We start from the raw sequence: 21920 nt of genomic DNA, 5'->3' as shown, positions 1-21920 counted from the left end.
ATTTTTATAGTCTGGGGAAATTTTTATTAATAAATTTGAAAGCTATTTTCAATAATAATGATCACCAACTTCACAATTGTGGGAAATACAATACTTCGTTTTTCAAATTCAATCATTTTTTATTAAATTTATCAGAAGAATTTCATTATTAGATACTTGTTTATTTCTTTTGCCCTCATTTGAATAAACGATTGCTGACATGGGTATCATATTGTTGTCTCTTAAAGATGAATTGGATAGATGAGAATCTGTAAAATTTTATTCGAAGAATTGTAATGCAAATGAATAAAACTGGTTTTGTCTGCATGGATTTGAGATTACTTACCGCTGGAGGCTTTGCGAGAAACATAGCTACGTACGTGACCAAACCACCCTTCGCTTAATCTCTCTCTGAATTTTGGTGTTGTAAATGTATATAACAACGGGTTGATAGCACTGTTGACGGGTAAAATGAATATTACTACCCATGCGTGCCAGTCGGCTGAAAAAATTAGTAAAAGGTCATTGTCGTTTTTATTAATAATCCTTTTATTAACCAACAGACTCACGTGAAACGGGATAAGACGCTAGTGCCATGATTTTCATCACAATGATCGGAGCCCAGCAAAGAAAATCAGTCAACACTATGAGAAAAAATCGTAATGCGAATTCAACATCTCCAATTGACAGAGTTGTGGCTAGACGTGTTTTTCTAATGCTCCAAAACATTGCAGTATAAACGTAGCCAATTGTCAAGAGTCTAAAATAATATTAAAGGTGTTGAATTTTGAAGATACGTATACTTCGATGACGCATTTCTAGTTTCAGTCATTTTACTAATTTGTCAACGGAAAGACATTTTTTTAAGATTTTTAAATTACAATATTCACCCCAAAACGTTTAAGCCTAGAAAAATGAACGCTGAGTACTCCCATCCAATAAGGTATGGATCTTCAATGTGAAGAGGGAAGCACATGCCATTTATACCATAAAATCGCGTGCTATTGCGCCAAAGGATAGCTGAAAAAAGTATCCCACGTGAGTCAACAATGCTAAGACATTGAGAAAAAAATTTAAATCTTCAACCAGGAACGAGAGCAACAGTGATTCCAATTATCCAAACCACAGTCATGGCCGAAGTCGCTGTTTGTGCAGTGATGGATCTGTGAGCTTTGAATGGCATTGCTATAAGTAAAAATCGTTCGATGGACATGAACGATAAGATGAGCATAGAAACCTGAAAAAAATTTGAACACTATAAATAGAAAATAAAAGCTTCATTGTTTCAAAAAGTTTAACATTTCAAAATGAAATATAGTCCTTCATTTTACATTGAAATATTGTCCTTTACTTTAAATTTGACTATAACACCCACCTCGCACGACGTCATAGCCAGTATACCGATAAGAGTACAAGACCACGAAGACATCCATACATTTGCTATTTCTCGGCTATAAGTATTTCGAAATCGTGCGTCTTCCAATCCAATAATAAACAAATAAAATCCCATTAACATGTCCGACACTGAAATTGAAAAAAATGGATCAATTGATTATTTTTATTGTCGATAAAAACGAATAACGTGCCAGCTAAATTCCGAATGATAATGCTGAGAACGCGATTTTCGTCTTTTGCTGTGAATCTGCCCCATAACACTAGCGCATTGCCAAGACAAGTGACACACGAGATTCCCCAAACTGCAGCTCGTAATACTGGTTTATCCAAGAGATCTGTATAGGATGAGACACCTATAAATGAGTTCAATGTTCAAAGATGTACTAAATGTCTTAATTCAATTCTTATGTAAAGATTTTGAAAAATATTTAGCTTCGTTGAACGATTAGAAGTATTTTTGATTCGAGCATAGTTTCGTTATTAATTTATATTTACCATTATTAAGTGGGCGACAAATTTTGACTCTCGGTGTATAAGCAGCGCAGTAGTAAAAGTTTTTGAAATATCTGTTAAAGACAACAGTTGAAGTAATTGTGACAGCATTATTTTATGTCGCATACTTACAAAAATTTAAGCTCTTTGAAAATATCAAAGGCATTTTTTTCTATCCGATGAACTTCTATATCTTCAAGATGCCTATAAGTATAACAAAAAACTTTAATGTCAGATGAGAATAAGGTAAATATTCAAATTTTTAAAACAATTCAGTATAACAATTCATTACAGTGTTCTTAAACTTGAATTGAGAGGCTGCAAAGCATCCATTGGTATGTTTTTGAAAGGATTGTATCCAAGGAATCTGAAACATACAATCATTCAGACAATTTTTCAAATATTCTTGCGGAGTTCAAAGTTACTTTTTAATTGGTTTTTTTACTTTCTTGAGGTACTTTTTAAATGTCAACCTCATTATATTTCTACCCAGGAATAGGAGTTTGCGTAAAGACAATGCTTTTCATTTTTATGTTTTTCATTTTCTCAAATTTCTCTTACCTCTTATTTAGAAATATTTTTTACATTTTTTTCAATTATTTAAGTATAATATAGTGTTCCTCATAATATTATTCGAAACACTATTGACATTGTGGTTGGAGTAAAAAAACAAGCCAGAGCTTACGCGCGCAGGTATTGCTGAATGAGCTAAACTCTTTACATGAATTCCCTTGATTACACTTCGAGCACGTAAATGGATTAGAGGGATGAAATGTGTAAGATTTTATCCTTTTTCAACCTAATTCATCCGACTCGTACGTGCTGCTTATGTAATCTCGATTATCATATCAACGTTTCATAACAATATTAATCGAATAAAATAAAGAAAAACACAAGAGTATTAGACTTAGAAAAACTAGTTATGTACTTACAGAGCAGTGAGATTGCCTAAGGGGGTAAATATATTTGGCGATAAGGCCACAATGGAATTTTGCATCAAGTTCCTGGAAAAAATTAAAAAATTAAAAAATACGAAAACGAAAGTAAATTTTTCAAAAGTTCGTACAATTCTACTAGAGACTTGCATCTGGCGAAAGCATCTTCATCGATCTGCTCAATTTGATTGTACTGCAAAAATCTATGAGCCAAATGAAATGTTATGAAAAATTACGACCTAATCAATGTCATGTAATATGAAAATAAAAGAGCGTACAGCCGCGTCAATGAAATCAAACCATCAAACATATTGGCCTTTATTTTTGTCAAACGATTGTCTTCCAAGTTTCTGATTGAAAACCCAGCATGAAATGTAAAAAGAAATGTTTACTGAAATATGAAAGTATTTGAAAAATCGAGATTAATAAATTAAAAAATTAAATTAAATTCCTTGACAAAGCAAAATCTACAGATTCATTGTCTTTTTTGTTATTATTATCGTAAATATTTGTCTTACAAATGATCAAGTTTTGGCAAATAAGGGAGAGTCAGGCTTTCTGAAGTTAATAAATTGTAGCTTAGATCTCTGAAAAAAAATAATTTTGTTAGTCAAATTTTGAAACATTATTATGGTTTTACACCAAATGAATATATATATTTGGTTTACATGAAAGTCAACAGTGTGCTATTTTCAAAAAAGGATAAATCAATCGAACGTATCTGGTTGCAATTAGCATCAAAAAGGCTTAATTTTTCTAAACCATTCCAGTTTTCTTTTACTATTTCTTCAATTTCGTTATTTGCCACGATTCTGAATAAAATAAAAAATTTATTGAGCACAAGTATCGTAGTTGATTTTTTATTATTTCTTATGTACTTACAATCTTGATAAATTTTTTTGAGCCATAAATACGTTTGGTTCTAATATTTTTATTTGACTTTCCAAAAGATGGCTAAAATTTAATTTTAAGTAGTTAGCAAGAATTTTCGGGACGTGAAAAAATAAAACTTACAGTGTTTTTAGTCTAGAAAATCGGAGGAAATCATTTTTACGTAAAATGTTGATGTTACTGTCTGTAATGGTCCTGTAGAAAAATTTATTTTATATTTTATAAAGTTATTATGTATAATACATTTATTTACCACCGAACACATCGGTTATGTATAATATTTCCTAAGTTTTAAAAATTCTCACATTTGTATTACGAATTCAGATATGTTTTGAGACACATTTCCATCTAAATGTTCGCACTTTACGGCGCAATCATGACTTTTGTTTCCATACGTACAGTTTCCGACATCTGCAAGATGAAATCAAATGTTTGCAGTTGATTTTTAAGTCGCGTCGGTTGAAGCTTACCTATCGCAGCGGGTGGGCAATAAAAATCCATGACATTGTAATTTGGCTTGGGATATGGATAAATACTAAGTTTATTATCAACTGGAAATAATGTCATAGTATGGGTGAAACAATAGACCTTGAATAGCCATCGTTCTGATTTGTCTTACCGCAATCTTCAATGTCCTCGTCATCTTCCTCGGCACAATCAGGTGCACCGTCGCACCATTTGTTTTGTGGTATGCATACTACGGGAGTTGTATTTCGGCACCGAAACGTTCCAAGTGCACAGTCCTCTGTAAATTCATTCATGTATTTAAGTGTTTTATGATACTTCATTCATGCTAAGACAGGAAGTCGCGTGAAGGCATGATAAAAGTGATTATTGCACTGAAGTGACATTTCGACACGTGTTAACTGAACTCAACAGCCGATGTAATCTTCAATTCTAGACACAAGTAGGTTTCTTGCTTTTTTTGATGCTAATATATATCGTAATTTAATAGACTTTTGATTGATCTCAATTGCACATCGAGCAAGTATATAGTGGTTTTACATCTGAAAAAATAACTTTGTCACGTGAATTTTCCGACTGACAATCGCACAATTATATCATACGCGTACGGATTTTACTTTATTTCACACGCTCAAATGAAGCAATAAGATCTAATTGAATACGTAAAATGAGTAAAAGCCTTGGATTTTTCGTAAAAGTAGTTTCAGCAATGGATAATCGTTTAGAATTTCAAATTCTGCAACGTGTATGGTACACATTCAAACATCGAAATTGTTGCAATAGAATAAACAAGAAAAAAAATCCTTACTCTGGTAAAAGTAGTACATCAAAGCAGCCAGTAAAACTATAATAGACATTAAAAACATTCCCACTGACACTATGTGTTTGTACCGCATTTTTTATTAGGATTTTTGGTATATTATTGATCGCGAATTCTTTTAATACTTATTAAATCCTAGCCAGCAAGACTCGATACCGATCAGTATAATAGTTCCATACCGCCGGTCAAGTAGTGGACCGAGCCGATCTCCTGTGTGAAACTGAAAATTTATCATTGGTATAGGAATATAAATGAAGTTCTTGCTCTTCTTCACGCAAGCGCACTTTACCTTGCGCTCATGTCGATTCGGGCTGTTCACAACGGATGCACGCTGATTTTTTTTACCACGTGTAAAAAACAGTTTTCTTTTGGAGTTATAGATTTTAACAAAGTACTTATGTAATATCGTTGATAAAGATATTATGTATGGTATTTTTTATTCACGAAACTCTGAACTCAATATTGTACGTAAAAGTAGGGATTGCGAAATAATTCAATCATATGTTTTCAAGTCGGTTTTTATTTATTTTTTTTTAGTTTTAAAATTTTTTTGTACAATTTTTTTCTTTTTTGTCAATATTTTTTAATTTTTTTACATAGCATAATTTAAAAAAAAAATCATAACACTTTCACACATCTATACATTATACAAGTCTTATTGCAAACATATTTCCGTTTATGTTCATTGAAATACATCCAATTTCCAAGTATTTTTCATCTTTCACTTATTTGATAATTTCCTCTCTCTTAATATTCATATATTCATTGTATAATCATGATTATTTTATACACATTACATTTAGAAGATTGCGTGGTAAAAAGTACGCTAATATTTCTAATCGTCACAATCGAATCGATTAACTTACACATTTGGATGATAGTCAAAGTGTTTTATGTATAATGAATTATTTACACGTATGAATACTATCGTTGGTCGTTATCAATTATACATGTGTAATTTTTATACAAAAAACGTAATAACGACAGACACAATTTAGTTCGTATTGTACAGAAGTAAAAAGGAGTATAGCGAGTCCCCACTGTTAAATTTCATTAGTTATTTTTGTTCACAGTAGGTGGTCGATTTTTCACTTTTTTAAAGATTATTTCTTTATTTATTTACATAAGTATATTAATTATAGTTGAAGATAATTTACTATTTCAGTAAGATTTACAGTGCAAAAGAGTTACAATTTAATATTGTCCAACTTTATGGAATCATTCTGTAAATAATGTCAATAACTTTAAAGTTAATTTATTAAGTCAAGTAGTTAACGTTATATAACTAACGTTAAACATAAAAATTGTATTTTTGGAAAATGCTAGTTTTATAATTTAATAAAACTTTTAGTCAATTTTAAATTACGCGAGGAATGTAAATTTGTAACTCATGTTATCGTGTACATGAGAATATTCAACATTTTGAAATAACAGTAAATTAAGTGTCTTTTACTAACTAGAATTAAATAAAATAAGCTAATATTTACAAAAAATTCATGTAAAATTGAACGCAAAATAAATTTTGATTGTTATTTTACGTGTGTTACAAATAGTAAAATTTACTTTATGAAGTTACCGAAGTATTTTTAATATAATTTCAATTCACTGCTTTCACACACTGCAATTACACGCTCACCTAATTTAATCAAATGACACTATGAATATTGATGCCAACTTTGTAACTTTTTTTTTTAATTTAAAATTTTTACTGAGAGTTTTTTAAAACTTATACAGTTTTTTTATATGCAATTTTTTTTGTTATTTTTGATGATATTAGTAAGTATTATAGAATTGAGAAGTTTCCAACCTATAATGAGGTGAATTACACAATATATCACAGTTGGTATTGTAACTATATTCAAAAAACAAATTTTTGAAACATGCAAATTCATGAATTTACAGTTTTTTCACACAAAATATCATTCTTTTAAACATTATTTGAATGTAATAAAAAAATTTGTTTCTTAAACTTATCTAGAAAAGTCTTTTTATGATTTTTTTATGATGACTTAAGAATCAATTCAAAAATAGTCCAATGATTTAACATTTGTTTTAATAGCAAACATAATGAAAAACTAAAAATTATTATTATTATTGACTTACGTGTTGCTGAAGAATTTTTAAGAGGCAGTGATGACTTTTAAAATATTTTTTTCTTGGTAAATATTCATTGTTGTCTTAAAATGTTTGCTAACAAACCTAATGACTTATTTAGGTTTAAGTTTTTACATCTTTTGTAGATTCATAGCTAGAGCTATAATCTTCTATGCTAAATCCAGAATTACTATCTTCACAAGTTTGTTCGACTTCACAAGAATCTTCCTTCTTAAATTTTTATTAAAATGTATGATAAGTTGTCTTATCAAAATTGAATTTTATAAATTCTCTTTAGTTGATTACCTTAACTTCATTACTTTCATCCTCAACCGTTCGTCTTTTTTTATCAGCAGAGTCGCCAAAGTCTTGATCAGACTTCCTTTTCCTCGAAAGTAAGTCCATTTCATTTCTCGGAGATGTACTGCCATTAGAACTTTTAACTTTCTTTTGAAGGAGAGATGCAGGAACGTATTGAGCCAAATCTTTTTTCTTCAAGTATCTAACATCAATCGACATACCTTTTCGATACATTTTGATTTGTTCAGCATGTCTCATTGCTAAAAAAAAACATAGTTAAGTAATAAGTAAAAATTTTTTTATAAATAATCAAAATTATTATAAAGTAAACATACTGTTGTCGACAAATGAGCGAGCATCACTGGTTAAATCAACCTTGATTTTTCCATTATCAGTTTTGTTAAAAGTAAGTCCGATAAACCACATAGTCATAAATTGATTTTCTTCCTCATTTAGAGGTTTGAATGATGTAGGATTGATGTGTGCTAAAGATATTGTATGATTCCTCTCTAGAACTCCAACAAAGTGTCTCAATTTGGATTCAACCATTCCAGACCATTCTAACTGATCTTCTGCATTTTCACTATTGGCCATTAACAGCACATAATGTTTATATGTACCAAAGAAATCTGGGGGCTCAAATAATGAGCTCCACTCAGCTTTACCCATATTTATCAATTGTGTTGTTGCTAGGCCATTTTCAAAAGCTGTTTGCATAACTTGACGAGTTGATGCTAAAACATTGAAAGTTGAGTTTTGGTGAGGATATGCTGGAGTGATGATAGGCATTAAATGATATCTATCTGGAACATTGATTCTTGGGTCCCAAACAGTAAACCCAAGATTTGGATTAGATGGTGCCTTCAGAAACACAGGATTTGGCCATTTCCAGGAGGAAAAAACAAGGAAAAACTTTTCAATAAGCGTTGCAGCAACAGCATTTGGATATAGTTGACAAGTTCTAGCCACCAACATGGCCCAAGAAACTCCACCAAGATAGCCAAGTACGTTGCTATATATGCCTTGTTCTGAAAAATTTTAATTTTATACATATTTAGTAATACATCAGTTTTTTAAAAAATGTTTGATCTTGAAATTTTATAAAAATGTATGCTTACTTTTGGCCCATAATTTAATTGCTCTGAGAGCTAATCTAAAGTTGTTAATGTCTGGTACAAGACGTAGTATCTCATCAGTGACTCTGCAGCCATTCAAACTCCTGACACACTTTGCATCAAGATTTTTTAAAATAAGATCATCTTTTAAATCTGTTGATTCTGGAACCTCTTTCATTGCTAGTCGCGCAAAAAGCATATCGATTTCAATGCCATCAAAATTCATTTTTATAACTGGCACAAAGGCTTCTTCGACAGCTCTCAAGTTAGATACCTCAGGCTGAGCTTTAAGTAGCTCAAAAAAAGATGAGAAATAATCTTCTCTTGTTATGTGTCTTGGAGCGACGCATAGTGCATCTATGTCGGCTCCTTTATCGTGTACTCCTAACCTGTAAGACCCAAAGGTGTAAATTTTACCTCCGACCTGGTCGGCTACATTAGCAGGCATATTTCTTCCAATGCTAGTGTCACGAATCCACTTTCTCACAAGTGTATTGAGTTTGCTGTAACATGAAAAATGAACATAAATTATATTAGTAATGTTTTATTAAAAGTATAAGTATTTGTAAAATCTCGTGCGATATATACCTCAATATTTCCATTCGTTGATTGAGTTCTTCTTGAGTCTCGTTTACATTAAACCGTTCCAATGTTGCTTGAAGCTCTGCCGTTTTTGCACGATCGATAGCTTTAGGTTCTGCAGTGCTTATCGCTGAAGTCATGCCGAGGGTGCGGGGCGATCCAGCACTATTACTAGTGGTTTGAGGGTTTTGAGTACTCATGTTGACGATTCAACTGGGTGTTTTTGGTCAATAATATGAGCGAACACTCTATTAGTGGGCGTATTAATGGGCCTGTGCCTCGGTTTGTTCTAGAATTCTCAGCCCATATAAACTTTAGAGCAGACAGTTATGTGATTTTATTCAATTTGTTTAGAGCTGGACTGTCTATGTTCTAACCAAACTAACTTACTTGTTTGCTAATAAGCAGATGATAAAGTTAAAAAATTACAAGTAATTTGTAAAACTATGTTGAGTCAGTCGAAAACTGCAGTAACCTAAAAGAAAGAAAACACTAGGCAGCACAGTTTTTTGCAAAGAGCACATGAAAAGTCAGGGAACGAGTCACTTGCAAACACAATTATTGTACTGGCACTGTTGACTGCCAAGCAAATCTCGTCTTTGGCAACTCAAGTCTTGTACACGATTACTAAAAGAATTGGTGAGGCTAGGTAAGGTAAACGGCTGGTCTGAGACAACCTACGATACTATAGAAATGATGCTAGAATCATTAGCTCACCGAGGCTTGATCTTGAGCTGTATTCGCCACGATTTCTACGGCCAACTGACTATGAAGAGTGGAGACCGCTTGGCTTTAATTGTATGTGCTGCTGCTGCTGCCTCTCTGTTCTCCCCTCTCTCACTGTACACGTTACACGTATAGTATTCAATTGGCATACGCTGTTCAGTGCTGCCTCTGGTGTTCAAATTTAGAAATCGCACATGTAAACAGACACCTCTTTAAAGCTAAAGCTATATCTAGTTATGCCAGTAAAAGTAGCAGTAAAAATGAATAATGTTGATTGCACTTGTGAAAAAGCAATTGATAAAGATGTTACATGCGTCAGCTAAAATTACAGCATTGATCAACGATATACTTTAGTGTATATTTTGAACCTTGTGGTGAGATTTAGTTTTCAGAAGTGAAACTTCTTTCAAGTTTTCTTACATCAAAAATGTCAGTGCAAACAATGATAACTGTTTTTATTTGCTTTGTAATGCTGCTTACATAAGTTTTGAAGTTTAGTAAAGCGTAGTGATATATGCTCAATGAAGCTAGTAATTATACAAGTAAAACAGCTATAATAAAATATACTGTAGCATGTCTACTGTAGCATGTTTTCTAATAGAAGATATTTCAAACGTGATTAAACATTTATTAATCTTTATATTTTTCATTAAGCAACGCTAATCAGCTATTCTGCAGTATGTCTGTATCTTAGTTGGATGATAGGCAGTGATTGAAATCATAGAAAACATAGCGCAGGATTTTTCTATAAGTGTTGAAGATTAAGAGACTTTTGGTTTGTTAACCAGACATGTCTGGTCAAAATTATTAAAAATTATAGACAAACATATGTGAAAAAAGGAAAAAATTAAACAATCTTTTTGAGTTAATATCGAATAGATTTAATATAAAGGTCTAGCCCTTGAAAAAATTCCAAAAAAACTCAGTCCACTAAGGGCATTTTTTTAAAGAATTTGGTCTGAACTTGTCTTAAAACAGATAACTTACCTGTGAGTCATTCCAACCGTAATAAGTTTAGTAATAAATTATTCTAGATTAAGTAACAAAAAAATATATTATGGTCTCAATTCCTATTAAATATTCAATATGAGAGTATACAATCACAACAGAGACGTAAAGTGTCTAATCAACTCAAAAAACTCACGTTTCTCATAAAAAATATTTTGTCTCAAATAGTGCTGTACAAACGTAGAATTTGCCCAGGTTGCTGCTATCTGTGCAATGCTTTTTTCATTTTGATAATAAAATGAATAACATTTAATATTAAATGAGATTCTATTACAAAAAAGCTTTAATAACACTAGCGTACGAGTAGCAGTTATATGAATCACAAAAACAAAGATTGCACAGTCTCTTTAACATATAAGTCCTGTGACAATACATGCAGATACCAAAGTTCACATTTTATTTTGCTTTTTTTTATGCTTACTAATAATAATTTTTTATAAAATTAATAATAATTTTTATGAGTCTTCACAAAAATCTGTTCTTAAGAAGTTCCATATGTAAAATTTCCTTTAATATTTCCTTGACTCTCGTGTATTTGATTTCCCAAAAATTTTCCATCAGCTTTGATTAATTTTAAACAATCGCTCAAAAAATTACCAAAAAATTCTTGCGCTCCAGTAAAAGAATTTCGACCAGATAGATCGAAATTAATATTTCCATCGAATCTATCCTGGCGTCCCAAAAGATTAGATAGTGTAGGAATACCAAGCAAATTTAGTAGATTAGCTTGCTATAATATAATATTACATATAATGTACGATTATGTCATTAGACACATTTTATTATTAATTAATTATTACTCACTGGTATTTGGGCAGTTGTTGTAACGAGGACCAAGTAAATAATTAAAAAAAAAATGTGTTCCATTATAATTTGATAAATTTACTTTGAATCCTATTGAGCAAATATTACACCGTCGGTTTTCGCTTATTATTATATAGCAAAAAAATGACAATGACAAATTTTAAGAAACGCTATAAAATAACTTATATTATTGTACATGATACTCAAATATGCAGCCTTCAATTTTTCTTCAAGTCACAATTAGTTTTAGCTAAGCACTAACACGTAAAATGCTAATTTCTATTTATGTTTTGCTGTAACAAATGTCATGTTGTAAGTGCGAATCTTGTCAAAAAGATATATGTATATGAAAGATCATTCTTTTAAACATATTGCCAAATAAATTCACGGTAAAAATTCACTATGAAATCAATATTACTTTACAGGTGAAACATTTTCGCCACGGATTGAGATGTTTTCCAGATTATGGCGAATTCGGAACAGATTGAAAATTTGGTCCAAAAATATAATTTTCTATGATATTTACATCATGAAAGCACAATTGAAACACCTTTATTACAAAGGAAATTTTTCAAACTTTAATTACAAGACTTGTTTTTTTAACAACAATTGCGTAAGCTCTACATCCTTGAAGTCAGATAACAAGTATGAAATGAAATATATAAATAGAAAATAACTTTAGGTCATTTAATTTTCCAAAGAGTCCCCCACGTACATTTTTCCATAGTATATTCATTTTAAATGATACATTTTTTAAGTAACAACGATTACTTAGTAATTTTACAAAAATGCAAAACCTTGGCCCGAAAACAATTCATAATAGAAACGATTTTCTGCTTACAGATTTGACTTTGCACCAAATATGTATAAAATGTATATTATGCAATGTATATTTTGTTGTATTCGAGAAAGTGCAGGATCGTGGGCGAAATAAGTGCACAACACTTGGCAAGCGTTGTGTCTGAAAGAGAAGCGCGACGAGAGGCAATTAGTATCCGAGACTACGGCGACGACCATGTGCACCGCTCCACAGTACCCTGCTGAGTACACTTCGCGGTCGCGGCGGTTAATTGCGATTAATTAGAATGCTACATACACATCCCTTCCCTCTTACTGCATTTTATTTTGCACGTTGTTCTCTTTTTCAAAGGGTCCTAGTACAATAGAGAACGTTTTGCTTCTTTTTCTTTCCCTATTTAATGTTTTTTTTTATCATGCATAATTTTACATCCACACTAATGTCCAGTTACTGATATAAGTTAACTTAGGTGCGTTGTGATATTAGTTTTATTTTATAGATTTTTCAAGTGAGATTTGATTGATTGCATCGAGAATGAAACCATATATAAGATGAGCAGAATAATCGTAGTAGTAATTTCTATTATCTAGGTAGTATAAGTCCGGATGCTAAGGGGGTTTTCGTGGCCGATTGAGGTCTCTTTTTGGCCTCAAAAAAGTTATTTTCATTTCACGGGAAGAGTTATTTTCGGGCCACGGGGTATAAAATAGTATACAGGCCTAAGCCGCGAACACAGAAAGCCTCAGGGCACGTGTTTATTAGCCTCGGCTTCGCCTCGATCACTAATTACATGTACCCTGAGACTTTTCTGTTTTTCGTGGCCTAGAGCAGTAATATACTATAAGTAATAATTTAGCGTTGATAATTTATAAAATTGTTTTAAAAATTTCGAACAAATTCACACGCTTTCTAAGAGCTTTTTGTTCTTTGAACTTTTTCACTCAAGTCATTTTCAAAGGGATAAAAATCGCAAAAGTGATTTTTTACATTCAAAATTATTTAGAAATCGTTACATTTTCAATCTCTACGATTTTCTAAATAAAAAAGGAACGCCTTAAATGAAAAAATACAAAGATCTCCCCTGAATCTATTCTGATAAAGTGAGCGAATATCATAATTTTTTTCTGGTAATTTACGCGTAGTTATTTAACAAAAAGTTTCGTAGAAATCTCAGAAAACTTATATAAAAATTGTTGGCTTACGATTTTTATAAAATATAGAGAATTCAAAGATAAGCATCCATTCGTATGTACCGGAGTAATAAGACGGTTATGTGACCGTTGTCGAGGCGCTTCAAATCCACCAACTGTCAAAGGGGTTTAATATCAATACTGTTTAATAGTCAGCTGTTCTCCTTTAGCAGTGCACTTGTACAATTTTTGCTGTGCTTTTCTTATTGATGCAAAGCATACGCATACTTATACAATACGGCGATTATCGCTCATTTACGGAGCAAGCGTTCGTACATCTGTAATTCCTTTTTTCTCGAGTATATAAAGTGAGTTTTAATCGTCGATGAAACACAGAATCTATTGATTGATAAGTAATAAGGAAACCATTTGTCTAATGTCAATTGTGTAATGAACGCAATTTTTCTTTTTAGAAAATCAAAGTCAATAAAGTGCAAAGTGATGATGTTCACGGATTTTTGCTTGTTTCAAAAGTTCTTTGTACATGTATAACCTTCAATACGAAGAGATTTCCACATCTGTGAATATATTATAATCCACAGCAGAATTATACTCTAGTGAGCAAAGTAAGTGTCACTGCACGCTTATTCTGACTTCTGAAGAATACAGAAGATTTTTTTTTGCTATTTTACTTGCTTGCACAGTTGTTAATCTTAAGCTTACTTTGTATTATTTAATTTATTAGATTTTTTTAATTTGCCTTCAAACTATAAGATGTGTATGTTATTATGACCTTGTACTTATTAATAATATATCTGGCTTCAGATATTCATCACATATTATGTTATTGGATAGCTTTTACTAAATCAACTTGTTAGTATAGTTTTATGGTGCTATTTTCTATCTTTTTTTTTATTTGTCATTGATGTATTAGTTGATAGAGTGTCAAAGTACAGCTCATTCATTACTAAGAATTTAAATATTTTGACAATTCAAAAGTTTATATTTTGGTCATTGTTCAAGTCAATTGTTATATTTTTTCCTTGGTTTCAATATTAATTGAAAGTTAATACTTTTTTATTCATTATGATAATCAGAAACTATATTCTATGTTGATTGAAAGCACAAGTAGATTAAACATGTACATTCATAGCAAGTATGCGTTGGCTCTATAAACATTTATAGTTCTGACTCGATGCTTGCAAGGTATTGTGAATAGGTTTATGTACTTCTTATAAGTCTACGTGTATTAATGAGAGTCAGATTTGATAAGCGTGATATTACTCCACAAAATTCCACATTCTTATTTTATTTTCAACATTTTGTTTAAGCCAGAGAGAAGGATAGTAATTTTATGATGAAACTTTTCATGTTAAAGAAGCTAGAATGTACCATTTGATATTTGAAATTCTTCTTTTTTGCACCTGGGTAAATAGTGTAGGTAGCTAAATATTTTAAACGGAGCAAAGTACGCAATGTAGTACATCTGATAATTTACACGTTTTCAATTTTGGTAGATATTGATTTTGACGTTATTATATGTTACACGTGCCTCAGAAGCAAAACTTATTCTTTCCGTTTTTCAAAGCTCGAAATTTAATATTCTGCCGACAACGGTATCTGCACAGTATCTGTTCTAACATGTTTTATTCCGGAGTTTCATTAATAAAAAGTTAAAGACACGACGTTAAAGTGCAAAAGCTCTGTGCGTGACAACGTAAAAGCGTGTCTTGATAATTAAGGAAACCTCAAAACCTCTGAGGAAATGAACATGTTAAATTAATTTTTTGAGTTTTTTGCTAAATATATGTTTATTTATGAATTATTTTTTAGATTACCATTATTTTTCGAAAAATATTTTCAGTATGAATGTCAGAGAATAATTTTGAAGATTTCAATATTTTTCTTTACTTCGGTACCTCATTAAAAATCAATTTCTCATTCTAATCGTTATTTTCATAAATAATTGAGCCTTTTCCGTCTATATTTGTTTTATATATATTTACTCATTTTTCTCTCGAATTATTTGTTTTTAATAATGATGTAGGTAGTTGAACAAAGCGTGCATTATGTTGAAGATTTTTTCTTCGGTAAACGTATTACCGTGGAAAAATGTGGGCGTTGAGCGCTATCACTTTATTGTCGGTTGAAAGAAAAAAAAAGAAAGGAAAAGACAGCACTTATATTATAAATCAAAAATAAGCGGAAGGAAACGGTCGCTTCGATAGTATATCTCGACGCGCGAAACGTTTGAAGAGTGAAAAAATCATGCATGAATGCAATAAGTTGACAGAAGATATATTATTGGGATTACAATGGGTCAATCATTAGTGTCGGAAGTATTGGATTTTCATTCGTACGACTTTTTTGAGAGTACAGTTTTGGCTTGCGTTGACTTTTCATTGTAACGACGAAATTCGTTACTTATAATTAATCGCATCTCATGGATGCGTAAGTAGTACGCAAGAGGCTTCGCGATGGAAGCGGTTCATTGAAAAAACGCTTCGACTCATTGGGACGTTTGAACGAAGCGTCGGTTCGATCGCTCCGAGACACTCGATCCTTTTCGAGCGATTTTTCGAGAAAAATGCAGAATATCGAGGCTGGCTCGTGTTTCGTTGACTTTTCCTTAAAAGGGATATTTGGCAGGCGAGAGAGATCGACGATAAGCAGCCGGACGACTACGCGTGTGCGGTGTGACTCAGGCAGGAGGTCATATGCCCCCGTTTCCTTTGCGTCTGTTTGTGCAGATGTATTGTTTGCACACTCGATGCTTCGACACACATATCGGCCACATCACCGTTCGAGACATTACGCGGGCACACCGATGGAGATTAAGTACACACAGCACATCGCGACGGAGAGAAAACGCCAGAGCGAATGGGGATGCGAGCGGTTTTGAGAAAAAGTCCCATTGGTCATAGGACACGACTCCCCCGTAGGAAGAAGCACGCGCAGGTATCCGGAGCGAGCGAGAGGGAGAGATAAAAAGCCCAGCGCCGCTTCGGTAAAGAGAGAGAGAGAGAGAGAGAGAGGGGGAGTTAAGGTTTTCTCCGAACGGGGGTGTGTACGCGGTGGAAAAGCTCTCCGCGCCAGCAGCCAGCAAAGACAGTCCGAGCCTGTCCTCGAGAGCTTTCGCTGTATCGCGCGCGCGACTCGATACACGTACACATTGTATACCTATACATATGCACGCAGATGATAGAGGCAGCTGCAGCCGCAAAAAAGAGCGTCGTGTGGCAACCCGAGGCAGTGCAAGAAAAAACGTCCATCGGTCAGAAAAGCGCGTAGAGATAGATCGCGCGACATCGTAGTATATCGCGAGCACAGAGCAGAGAGCGTCGAGGCAGCAGCGCAAGTAGTAAGGCTGCCAGCAGTAGTAGTATCAGTAGTAGTAGTAGTAGTAGTAGCCAAGCCGATCGATGAAAGCTCTGTGTTCTCTCGCGTACCAGTGCCCATGTGCGTGACTCGGAGAGCGGGAGGAAGGAGAGAATCAGCAGCAGCAGCAGAGGCAGAGGCAGCCAGCAGCAGCACGAGTCGAAGAGGAGTCGAGGCAGTGCTCCGCGCCGCCACCGCCGCTTCTTCCGTTGTTCCTGCCGCCGCTGCTGGCCGTTCCCGTACGTATCGCAGTGGCCCCCGCCCGAGGACGAGTATAGGCCCCCCTTTCCCGACGCCCCCAAAAACATTGTGTCTCCGAAACACCATTGCGGCCGATTCGCGCAAAGTGTCACATTCGGTGCTGCGCGTAGTAGCAGTGTGTGCGTGTGTGTGTGTGTGTGTGCAGCTGCGACGGGGGGCTACACGTGCGCCGCCAAACGGGCCATTTTAATACGTTAAAAGCTCCGAGGACGTTAAAAATTCAAGCTCTCTCAGCGCTTCTCGATCGACGCGACTCGAGTACTTTTCCCGAAGCGAACTTTGATCATTGACAAGAGCGAAAGAGCAAATACACGCATCATCGGGAGCAGCTAATATTTATGATTTTACCTAGTGCTGCTGCTGCATTTTGCCTTCGCTCGCTCGTATGTGTCTAGAATTAATGAGCATGACGACATAACCTCGCTTCTTTGCAATGCATACGCTGCAAGCTTTAATGCGCACGCCCTTCCACTATACGTAGCAACTTATATGCAGCACTTCTCTCTCTCTCTCTTTTTCATCTTGTGTATTGTGCAGCCCTTTCATTGACTTTTTCTTTAATACCTTTGTATGCTACGAATATCGAGCTTTTCCCAGCAAATAATAATACGTAAATGAGTCATTTTTATTGCTTTTATTTTATTGCTTTCTTTATTTACTTTCGTTTGGTCAAATCGGACAATGACATAATTTAACTGTATTAATTTGCATTGAATTGTTCGTGGCTTGTCTCTAAAGCTCAGTCAACTTTGAGCTGAATTCAGAGCTTCGTAAATCAAGTTACTTTAATTCATCGGCATATCATTATTGTAAAACGCGAAATTGTAAGTTTCTTTATGCACGATTATTTAATTCGTAAAATCGCTTGATGTTAAAATACATCATAATCTCTCGCTGAATTGCACCGCATTTGTCATTTGACTTTGTGTCTTTGTTGGCCCGAAAATTGTGCAGTTTTTTTTTCAATATTGCATCGACTTTCAATTGATGCGATGCTTTTAACTTTTTATTTTCGTTCGCGAGTTCGGCACGAGCTTTTTTTTATACTGGTTTGTCTATTGAAACGTTTATAAAGAGAACGTCATTGAATTACTGTTAAACGAAAATATTCACGCCGTTAAATCAATTAGTGCGCGTCAAAACGTTGCGTGGTATATTTCGAGAAACACATCCTACGCTGGTGAGAATGTGCACGTCGAACGACATAAAGTTCTCGTACGTTTCACGCGCATGCTAAAACGTTAACTTGGTCTATATCGCAACAAACTACGTTTACCTCTCAATTTATGAATATATACCTGTAGCTCAGTTGTTTTTTTTTCAAAGATTTTTTAAATCAAATTATTGATAAACTTGAAAGCAAAAAATGATGAAATGGACCAGATTTGACATTTAATGTTTTAATTTTCAGATTGAAATATTGTATTGAAAAGAAAATTTGAAAACTCATCAATCATGGCGTTCGCGGGTCTGAAAAAGCAAATCAACAAAGCCAACCAGTATATGACGGAGAAAATGGGCGGCGCGGAAGGAACAAAGCTCGACGACGAGCAGCTCGTGGAAATGGAGAGGAAAACGGACGTGACGTTCGAGCTCGTCGACGAGCTGCAACTGAAAACCAAAGAATTTCTCCAGCCGAATCCGACGGCCCGAGCGAAAATGGCAGCCGTCAAGGGCATCGGCAAACTCAGCGGCCAGGCCAAGGCCTCGACTTACCCACAGGCCGAAGGCATCCTCGGCGACTGCATGCTGCACTACGGCAAAAAAATGGGCGACGAGAGCATCTTCGGCCAAGCCCTGATCGAGGTCGGCGACGCCATGAAACAGATGGCCGACGTCAAGTACTCGCTCGACGACAATATCAAGCAGAACTTCCTGGAGCCGCTGCACCACCTGCAGATGAAGGACCTGAAGGAGGTGATGCACCACCGCAAGAAGCTGCAGGGCCGACGGCTGGACTTCGATTGCAAGCGGCGCTGCCAGGCCAAGGACGACGAGATCCGCCAGGCCGAAGAGAAGTTCGCCGAGAGCCTGCACCTGGCTCAGATGGGCATGTACAACCTGCTGGAGAACGACATCGAGCAGGTCGCGCAGCTGGCCACGTTCAGCGAGGGTCTGCTCGAGTACCATCAGCAGTGCGTCGAGATCCTGCGGACCCTGTGCGAGCGACTCATGGAGAAGAAGGAGGAGGCGGCGAACCGGCCCAAGGACGAGTTCCAGCCGAAAACCCTGTCCGATTTGCGCATAGACGCCATTCACTTGAGTGGCGACGGCATGAACGGCAACAAGCGCTCCCAGCTCGACCTCTTCCCAGCGAATCAGCCCCCGAGCTCGACCAACGCGTCGCCGTTGGCCTCGCCGAGCGTCATACGCTCACCGGCCAAGACGCCGATGCAGCCGCAGCCGGGACAGCAACAGCAGCAGCAGGGACAGCCGGGACAGCAGCCGCAACAGCAGCAGCAACAGCGACAGCCGTGTTGCACAGCTCTGTACGATTTCGAGCCGGAGAATCCGGGCGAGCTCGGCTTCAAGGAAAACGATACGATCACTCTGATAAAGAAGATCGACGATAACTGGTACGAGGGCACTGTTAACGGTCGCACAGGCTACTTTCCCGTGTCCTACGTTCAAGTTGTCGTGCCGTTGCCTTAAGCCGTTTAAGCTTACAAGCACACATGTAATCCGTGTCTCTTGATCGTGCATCTATTCAAATTAACATTATCATTCATAACTATCGCTACGAGTTATTGTATTGAAAACAAAAATATTCAAATAATTGAGACGCGCGCACCGCGTCACAGCTGGTATGTAATCGTGTGCGTGTGCCGAGTCTGCATGAGTGTGTGTCTGAGCGTGTGCGTGTGATGCTGTTGTGCATGATAACCGACGATAATAATGACTTTTACCTTCGGATTACCCAAAATAATAATTAACTATTACAATACTGTTATATGCAAGTCCTATAATATAACAATTATTCTTGTGTCATCGATGGTGTTATTATATTCAAGTAACGATTTTCTCGCGCTGTGACTGTTACAAATCTATTCTAAATAATTTTAATAGCGTTTCTAAACGATACTCTTTCTTATTTCTATCATTTTACAGTCTTCTTGTCCGTTTGCTCGTTTTAAACGTTTTTATTATAGATAGGTACCGAAACTCTATATAAGATAATATAACAAATGATGAAGTATGACTGTACAAGTTAATGTACATATACACACAACGCATAAATTGCTATTCGAACATTTTTTTATGGGATAACAAGTCGATAATAATGGCTGAATCTTCTTCAATCGAATAGCTAATTGAAAGAAAAAACTACCAATAAAAAAATGATAGGAAAATTTTTTAAAATTGTATTTGTGCGTGTACACTGCGGTCTATTAAATTAAGTGAAGCTCGCGCCGATCATAGTTATCCGCGAATTTAGTCAGCTCTGATTCGATCATTCAGGAGTTGTGTTAGAAATCTGGGAAAACGTGAGACAGAGACAAAGATAATAAGGAAGAAAGAGAAAAGGATAGGTATCGAAAACAACAAAGTCAAGCTTTTTAGATTGTATTGTACTTGATGCGTCGAGCGTTGAAATTTTTTTCATCGGATATTGTCTATGTTTTGATCAACAGCGTAAAAAAACACAATAAAAGTATTAAACACAAAGGTGCCTACTTATTGAATGGATGATGAGTTAACAAGAATAAATTGATATTAGGAAACATATCTCGACACGATTAACTTATATGCATTTAAAATATTCTATATGATACGATTTAGATTGTAGACCTAGATTTCTGATACTCTCCCGATCGTTTAATTGTCTATGATGGTAGAAAAAATTGAGAAAAAAAAATTGAAGATGACGATGACAATTTTTTGCATTTTACGCAAAGTGTGAGAAAAATACATACACACGGGTATTATGACCTAATTCGACAATACTGAGTAATTTATAAAATACGTCGTCACAACGGTGTCTTGTCTTGAGAAAAAAACAACAAATAATAAGATTTTGCGTTTTGTAAATATTATCCACAGTTTTGCGATTGATGTTTAGTTATTATCGTTTCAAGCCATTCCATTTATTTGTATTCTAAGTCTTATTGTTCATATTATAGTTATCGATACGCTTTTCGTTTACAGGTTGACTCACGAGGGAATAAAATCCCTCTATTCCAAAAATAATGTAAACGGAAAAGTAAAGCAGTTTATAGTCAATTTTTATTAGTCTATAAACTTGAATGTTGTAACATATGAATAAACATTATTAAAATACATAAGCTTGGGTCTATATAATAAACACATAATTCGATAGCTCTGGGTAAAAGCTTTGGCCATACAAGTTCTGAAACAAACGAAAGCTGTATACCATGTTACTTTAAGAGCGATCAAGTATGTATATAATATACACCCATAAAACACTCCCACACACACGACGACAATGATAAGTTGTCTTTGATGATATACCTTGATGAAATTATTATTATGTACCTATTGTATTATCTTTTGTATAATTGCTACAATTACGATTGCGTTTCATCGACATTCCTTACGATTTATTGAATAAATGTGTAATATCGATCGATCGTGAATAATAAGCTATCCTCGTCGACGAGCGAATGTGAGACACGTACTATAATGACGAATAAGTGTATAGTAGCAATAGAGTAATAACATGACATCAGTCCATCATATAAATATATGCGAAAATACATGAACGGTCTTAGACGCACACCCTGCGAA

General features: G+C 34.7%; 4 protein-coding genes across 8 annotated transcripts; 1 reads left to right on the top strand and 3 right to left on the bottom strand.

Annotated features, from left to right (window-relative positions):
• Positions 1-102: 102 nt before the first annotated feature.
• LOC106650241 (relaxin receptor 1) lies at positions 103-5332 on the bottom strand. The gene is made up of 21 exons (XM_023461611.1): positions 4966-5332; positions 4312-4437; positions 4163-4243; positions 3998-4103; positions 3816-3887; positions 3684-3755; positions 3470-3613; positions 3320-3388; positions 3080-3151; positions 2933-3004; positions 2799-2870; positions 2159-2233; positions 1999-2070; positions 1870-1940; positions 1566-1727; positions 1355-1503; positions 1066-1216; positions 870-999; positions 549-739; positions 326-481; positions 103-248 (listed from the first exon to the last, which is right to left on the bottom strand). Exons 1-21 carry the CDS (start codon positions 5051-5053, stop codon positions 109-111), a joined length of 2271 nt encoding a protein of 756 aa, XP_023317379.1. The 5' UTR covers positions 5054-5332; the 3' UTR covers positions 103-108.
• Positions 5333-6507: 1175 nt separating this feature from the next.
• On the bottom strand, positions 6508-9996 carry LOC106650332 (poly(A) polymerase type 3-like). Its single transcript, XM_014368262.2, has 6 exons — positions 9459-9996; positions 9075-9380; positions 8490-8989; positions 7707-8399; positions 7378-7631; positions 6508-7302 (listed from the first exon to the last, which is right to left on the bottom strand). Exons 2-6 carry the CDS (start codon positions 9266-9268, stop codon positions 7195-7197), a joined length of 1749 nt encoding a protein of 582 aa, XP_014223748.1. The 5' UTR covers positions 9269-9380; positions 9459-9996; the 3' UTR covers positions 6508-7194.
• Positions 9997-10281: 285 nt separating this feature from the next.
• On the bottom strand, positions 10282-11922 carry LOC106650440. Its single transcript, XM_014368428.2, has 2 exons — positions 11607-11922; positions 10282-11532 (listed from the first exon to the last, which is right to left on the bottom strand). The coding sequence occupies exons 1-2, from the start codon at positions 11667-11669 to the stop codon at positions 11284-11286; spliced, it is 312 nt and encodes a 103-aa protein (XP_014223914.1). The 5' UTR covers positions 11670-11922; the 3' UTR covers positions 10282-11283.
• Positions 11923-13737: 1815 nt separating this feature from the next.
• LOC106650556 (endophilin-A) lies at positions 13738-21030 on the top strand. 5 transcript variants are annotated; one of them, XM_014368630.2, is made up of 3 exons: positions 13738-13903; positions 14009-14161; positions 18586-21030. In XM_014368630.2, exon 3 carries the CDS (start codon positions 18630-18632, stop codon positions 19824-19826), a length of 1197 nt encoding a protein of 398 aa, XP_014224116.1. In that variant the 5' UTR covers positions 13738-13903; positions 14009-14161; positions 18586-18629; the 3' UTR covers positions 19827-21030. The 5 variants fall into 5 exon arrangements, with proteins under 5 accessions (XP_014224116.1, XP_014224118.1, XP_023317477.1 ...); XM_014368632.2 differs by having other exon boundaries at positions 13738-13948; XM_023461709.1 differs by lacking the exons at positions 13738-13903; positions 14009-14161 and adding exons at positions 16598-16896; positions 16988-17152.
• The last annotated feature ends 890 nt before the right edge of the window (positions 21031-21920 follow it).

Source organism: Trichogramma pretiosum, unplaced genomic scaffold, assembly GCF_000599845.2.
Source record: "Trichogramma pretiosum strain Unisexual culture from Peru unplaced genomic scaffold, Tpre_2.0 scaffold4, whole genome shotgun sequence".
NCBI lineage: Eukaryota > Metazoa > Arthropoda > Insecta > Hymenoptera > Trichogrammatidae > Trichogramma > Trichogramma pretiosum.
Note: the sequence above shows the minus strand (reverse complement) of the source record. Positions and strands in the feature narration are given on the sequence as shown.

Excerpts from the sequence above, each read along its gene's own strand:
- LOC106650241 (XM_023461611.1), bottom strand. The coding sequence starts at position 5,053 with ATGCGGTACAAACACATAGTGTCAGTGGGAATGTTTTTAATGTCTATT. Across the intron at positions 1,504-1,565 it reads TATCATTCGGAATTTAGCTG|TGTCGGACATGTTAATGGGA; the intron begins GCACGTTATTCG and ends TTTCAATTTCAG. Across the intron at positions 1,217-1,354 it reads TGGCTATGACGTCGTGCGAG|GTTTCTATGCTCATCTTATC; the intron begins GTGGGTGTTATA and ends AATTTTTTTCAG.
- LOC106650332 (XM_014368262.2), bottom strand. The coding sequence starts at position 9,268 with ATGAGTACTCAAAACCCTCAAACCACTAGTAATAGTGCTGGATCGCCC. Across the intron at positions 8,990-9,074 it reads CAACGAATGGAAATATTGAG|CAAACTCAATACACTTGTGA; the intron begins GTATATATCGCA and ends TTCATGTTACAG. Across the intron at positions 8,400-8,489 it reads AATTAAATTATGGGCCAAAA|AACAAGGCATATATAGCAAC; the intron begins GTAAGCATACAT and ends AAAATTTTTCAG.
- LOC106650440 (XM_014368428.2), bottom strand. The coding sequence starts at position 11,669 with ATGGAACACATTTTTTTTTTAATTATTTACTTGGTCCTCGTTACAACA. Across the intron at positions 11,533-11,606 it reads CAACAACTGCCCAAATACCA|CAAGCTAATCTACTAAATTT; the intron begins GTGAGTAATAAT and ends ATTATATTATAG.
- LOC106650556 (XM_014368630.2), top strand. The coding sequence starts at position 18,630 with ATGGCGTTCGCGGGTCTGAAAAAGCAAATCAACAAAGCCAACCAGTAT.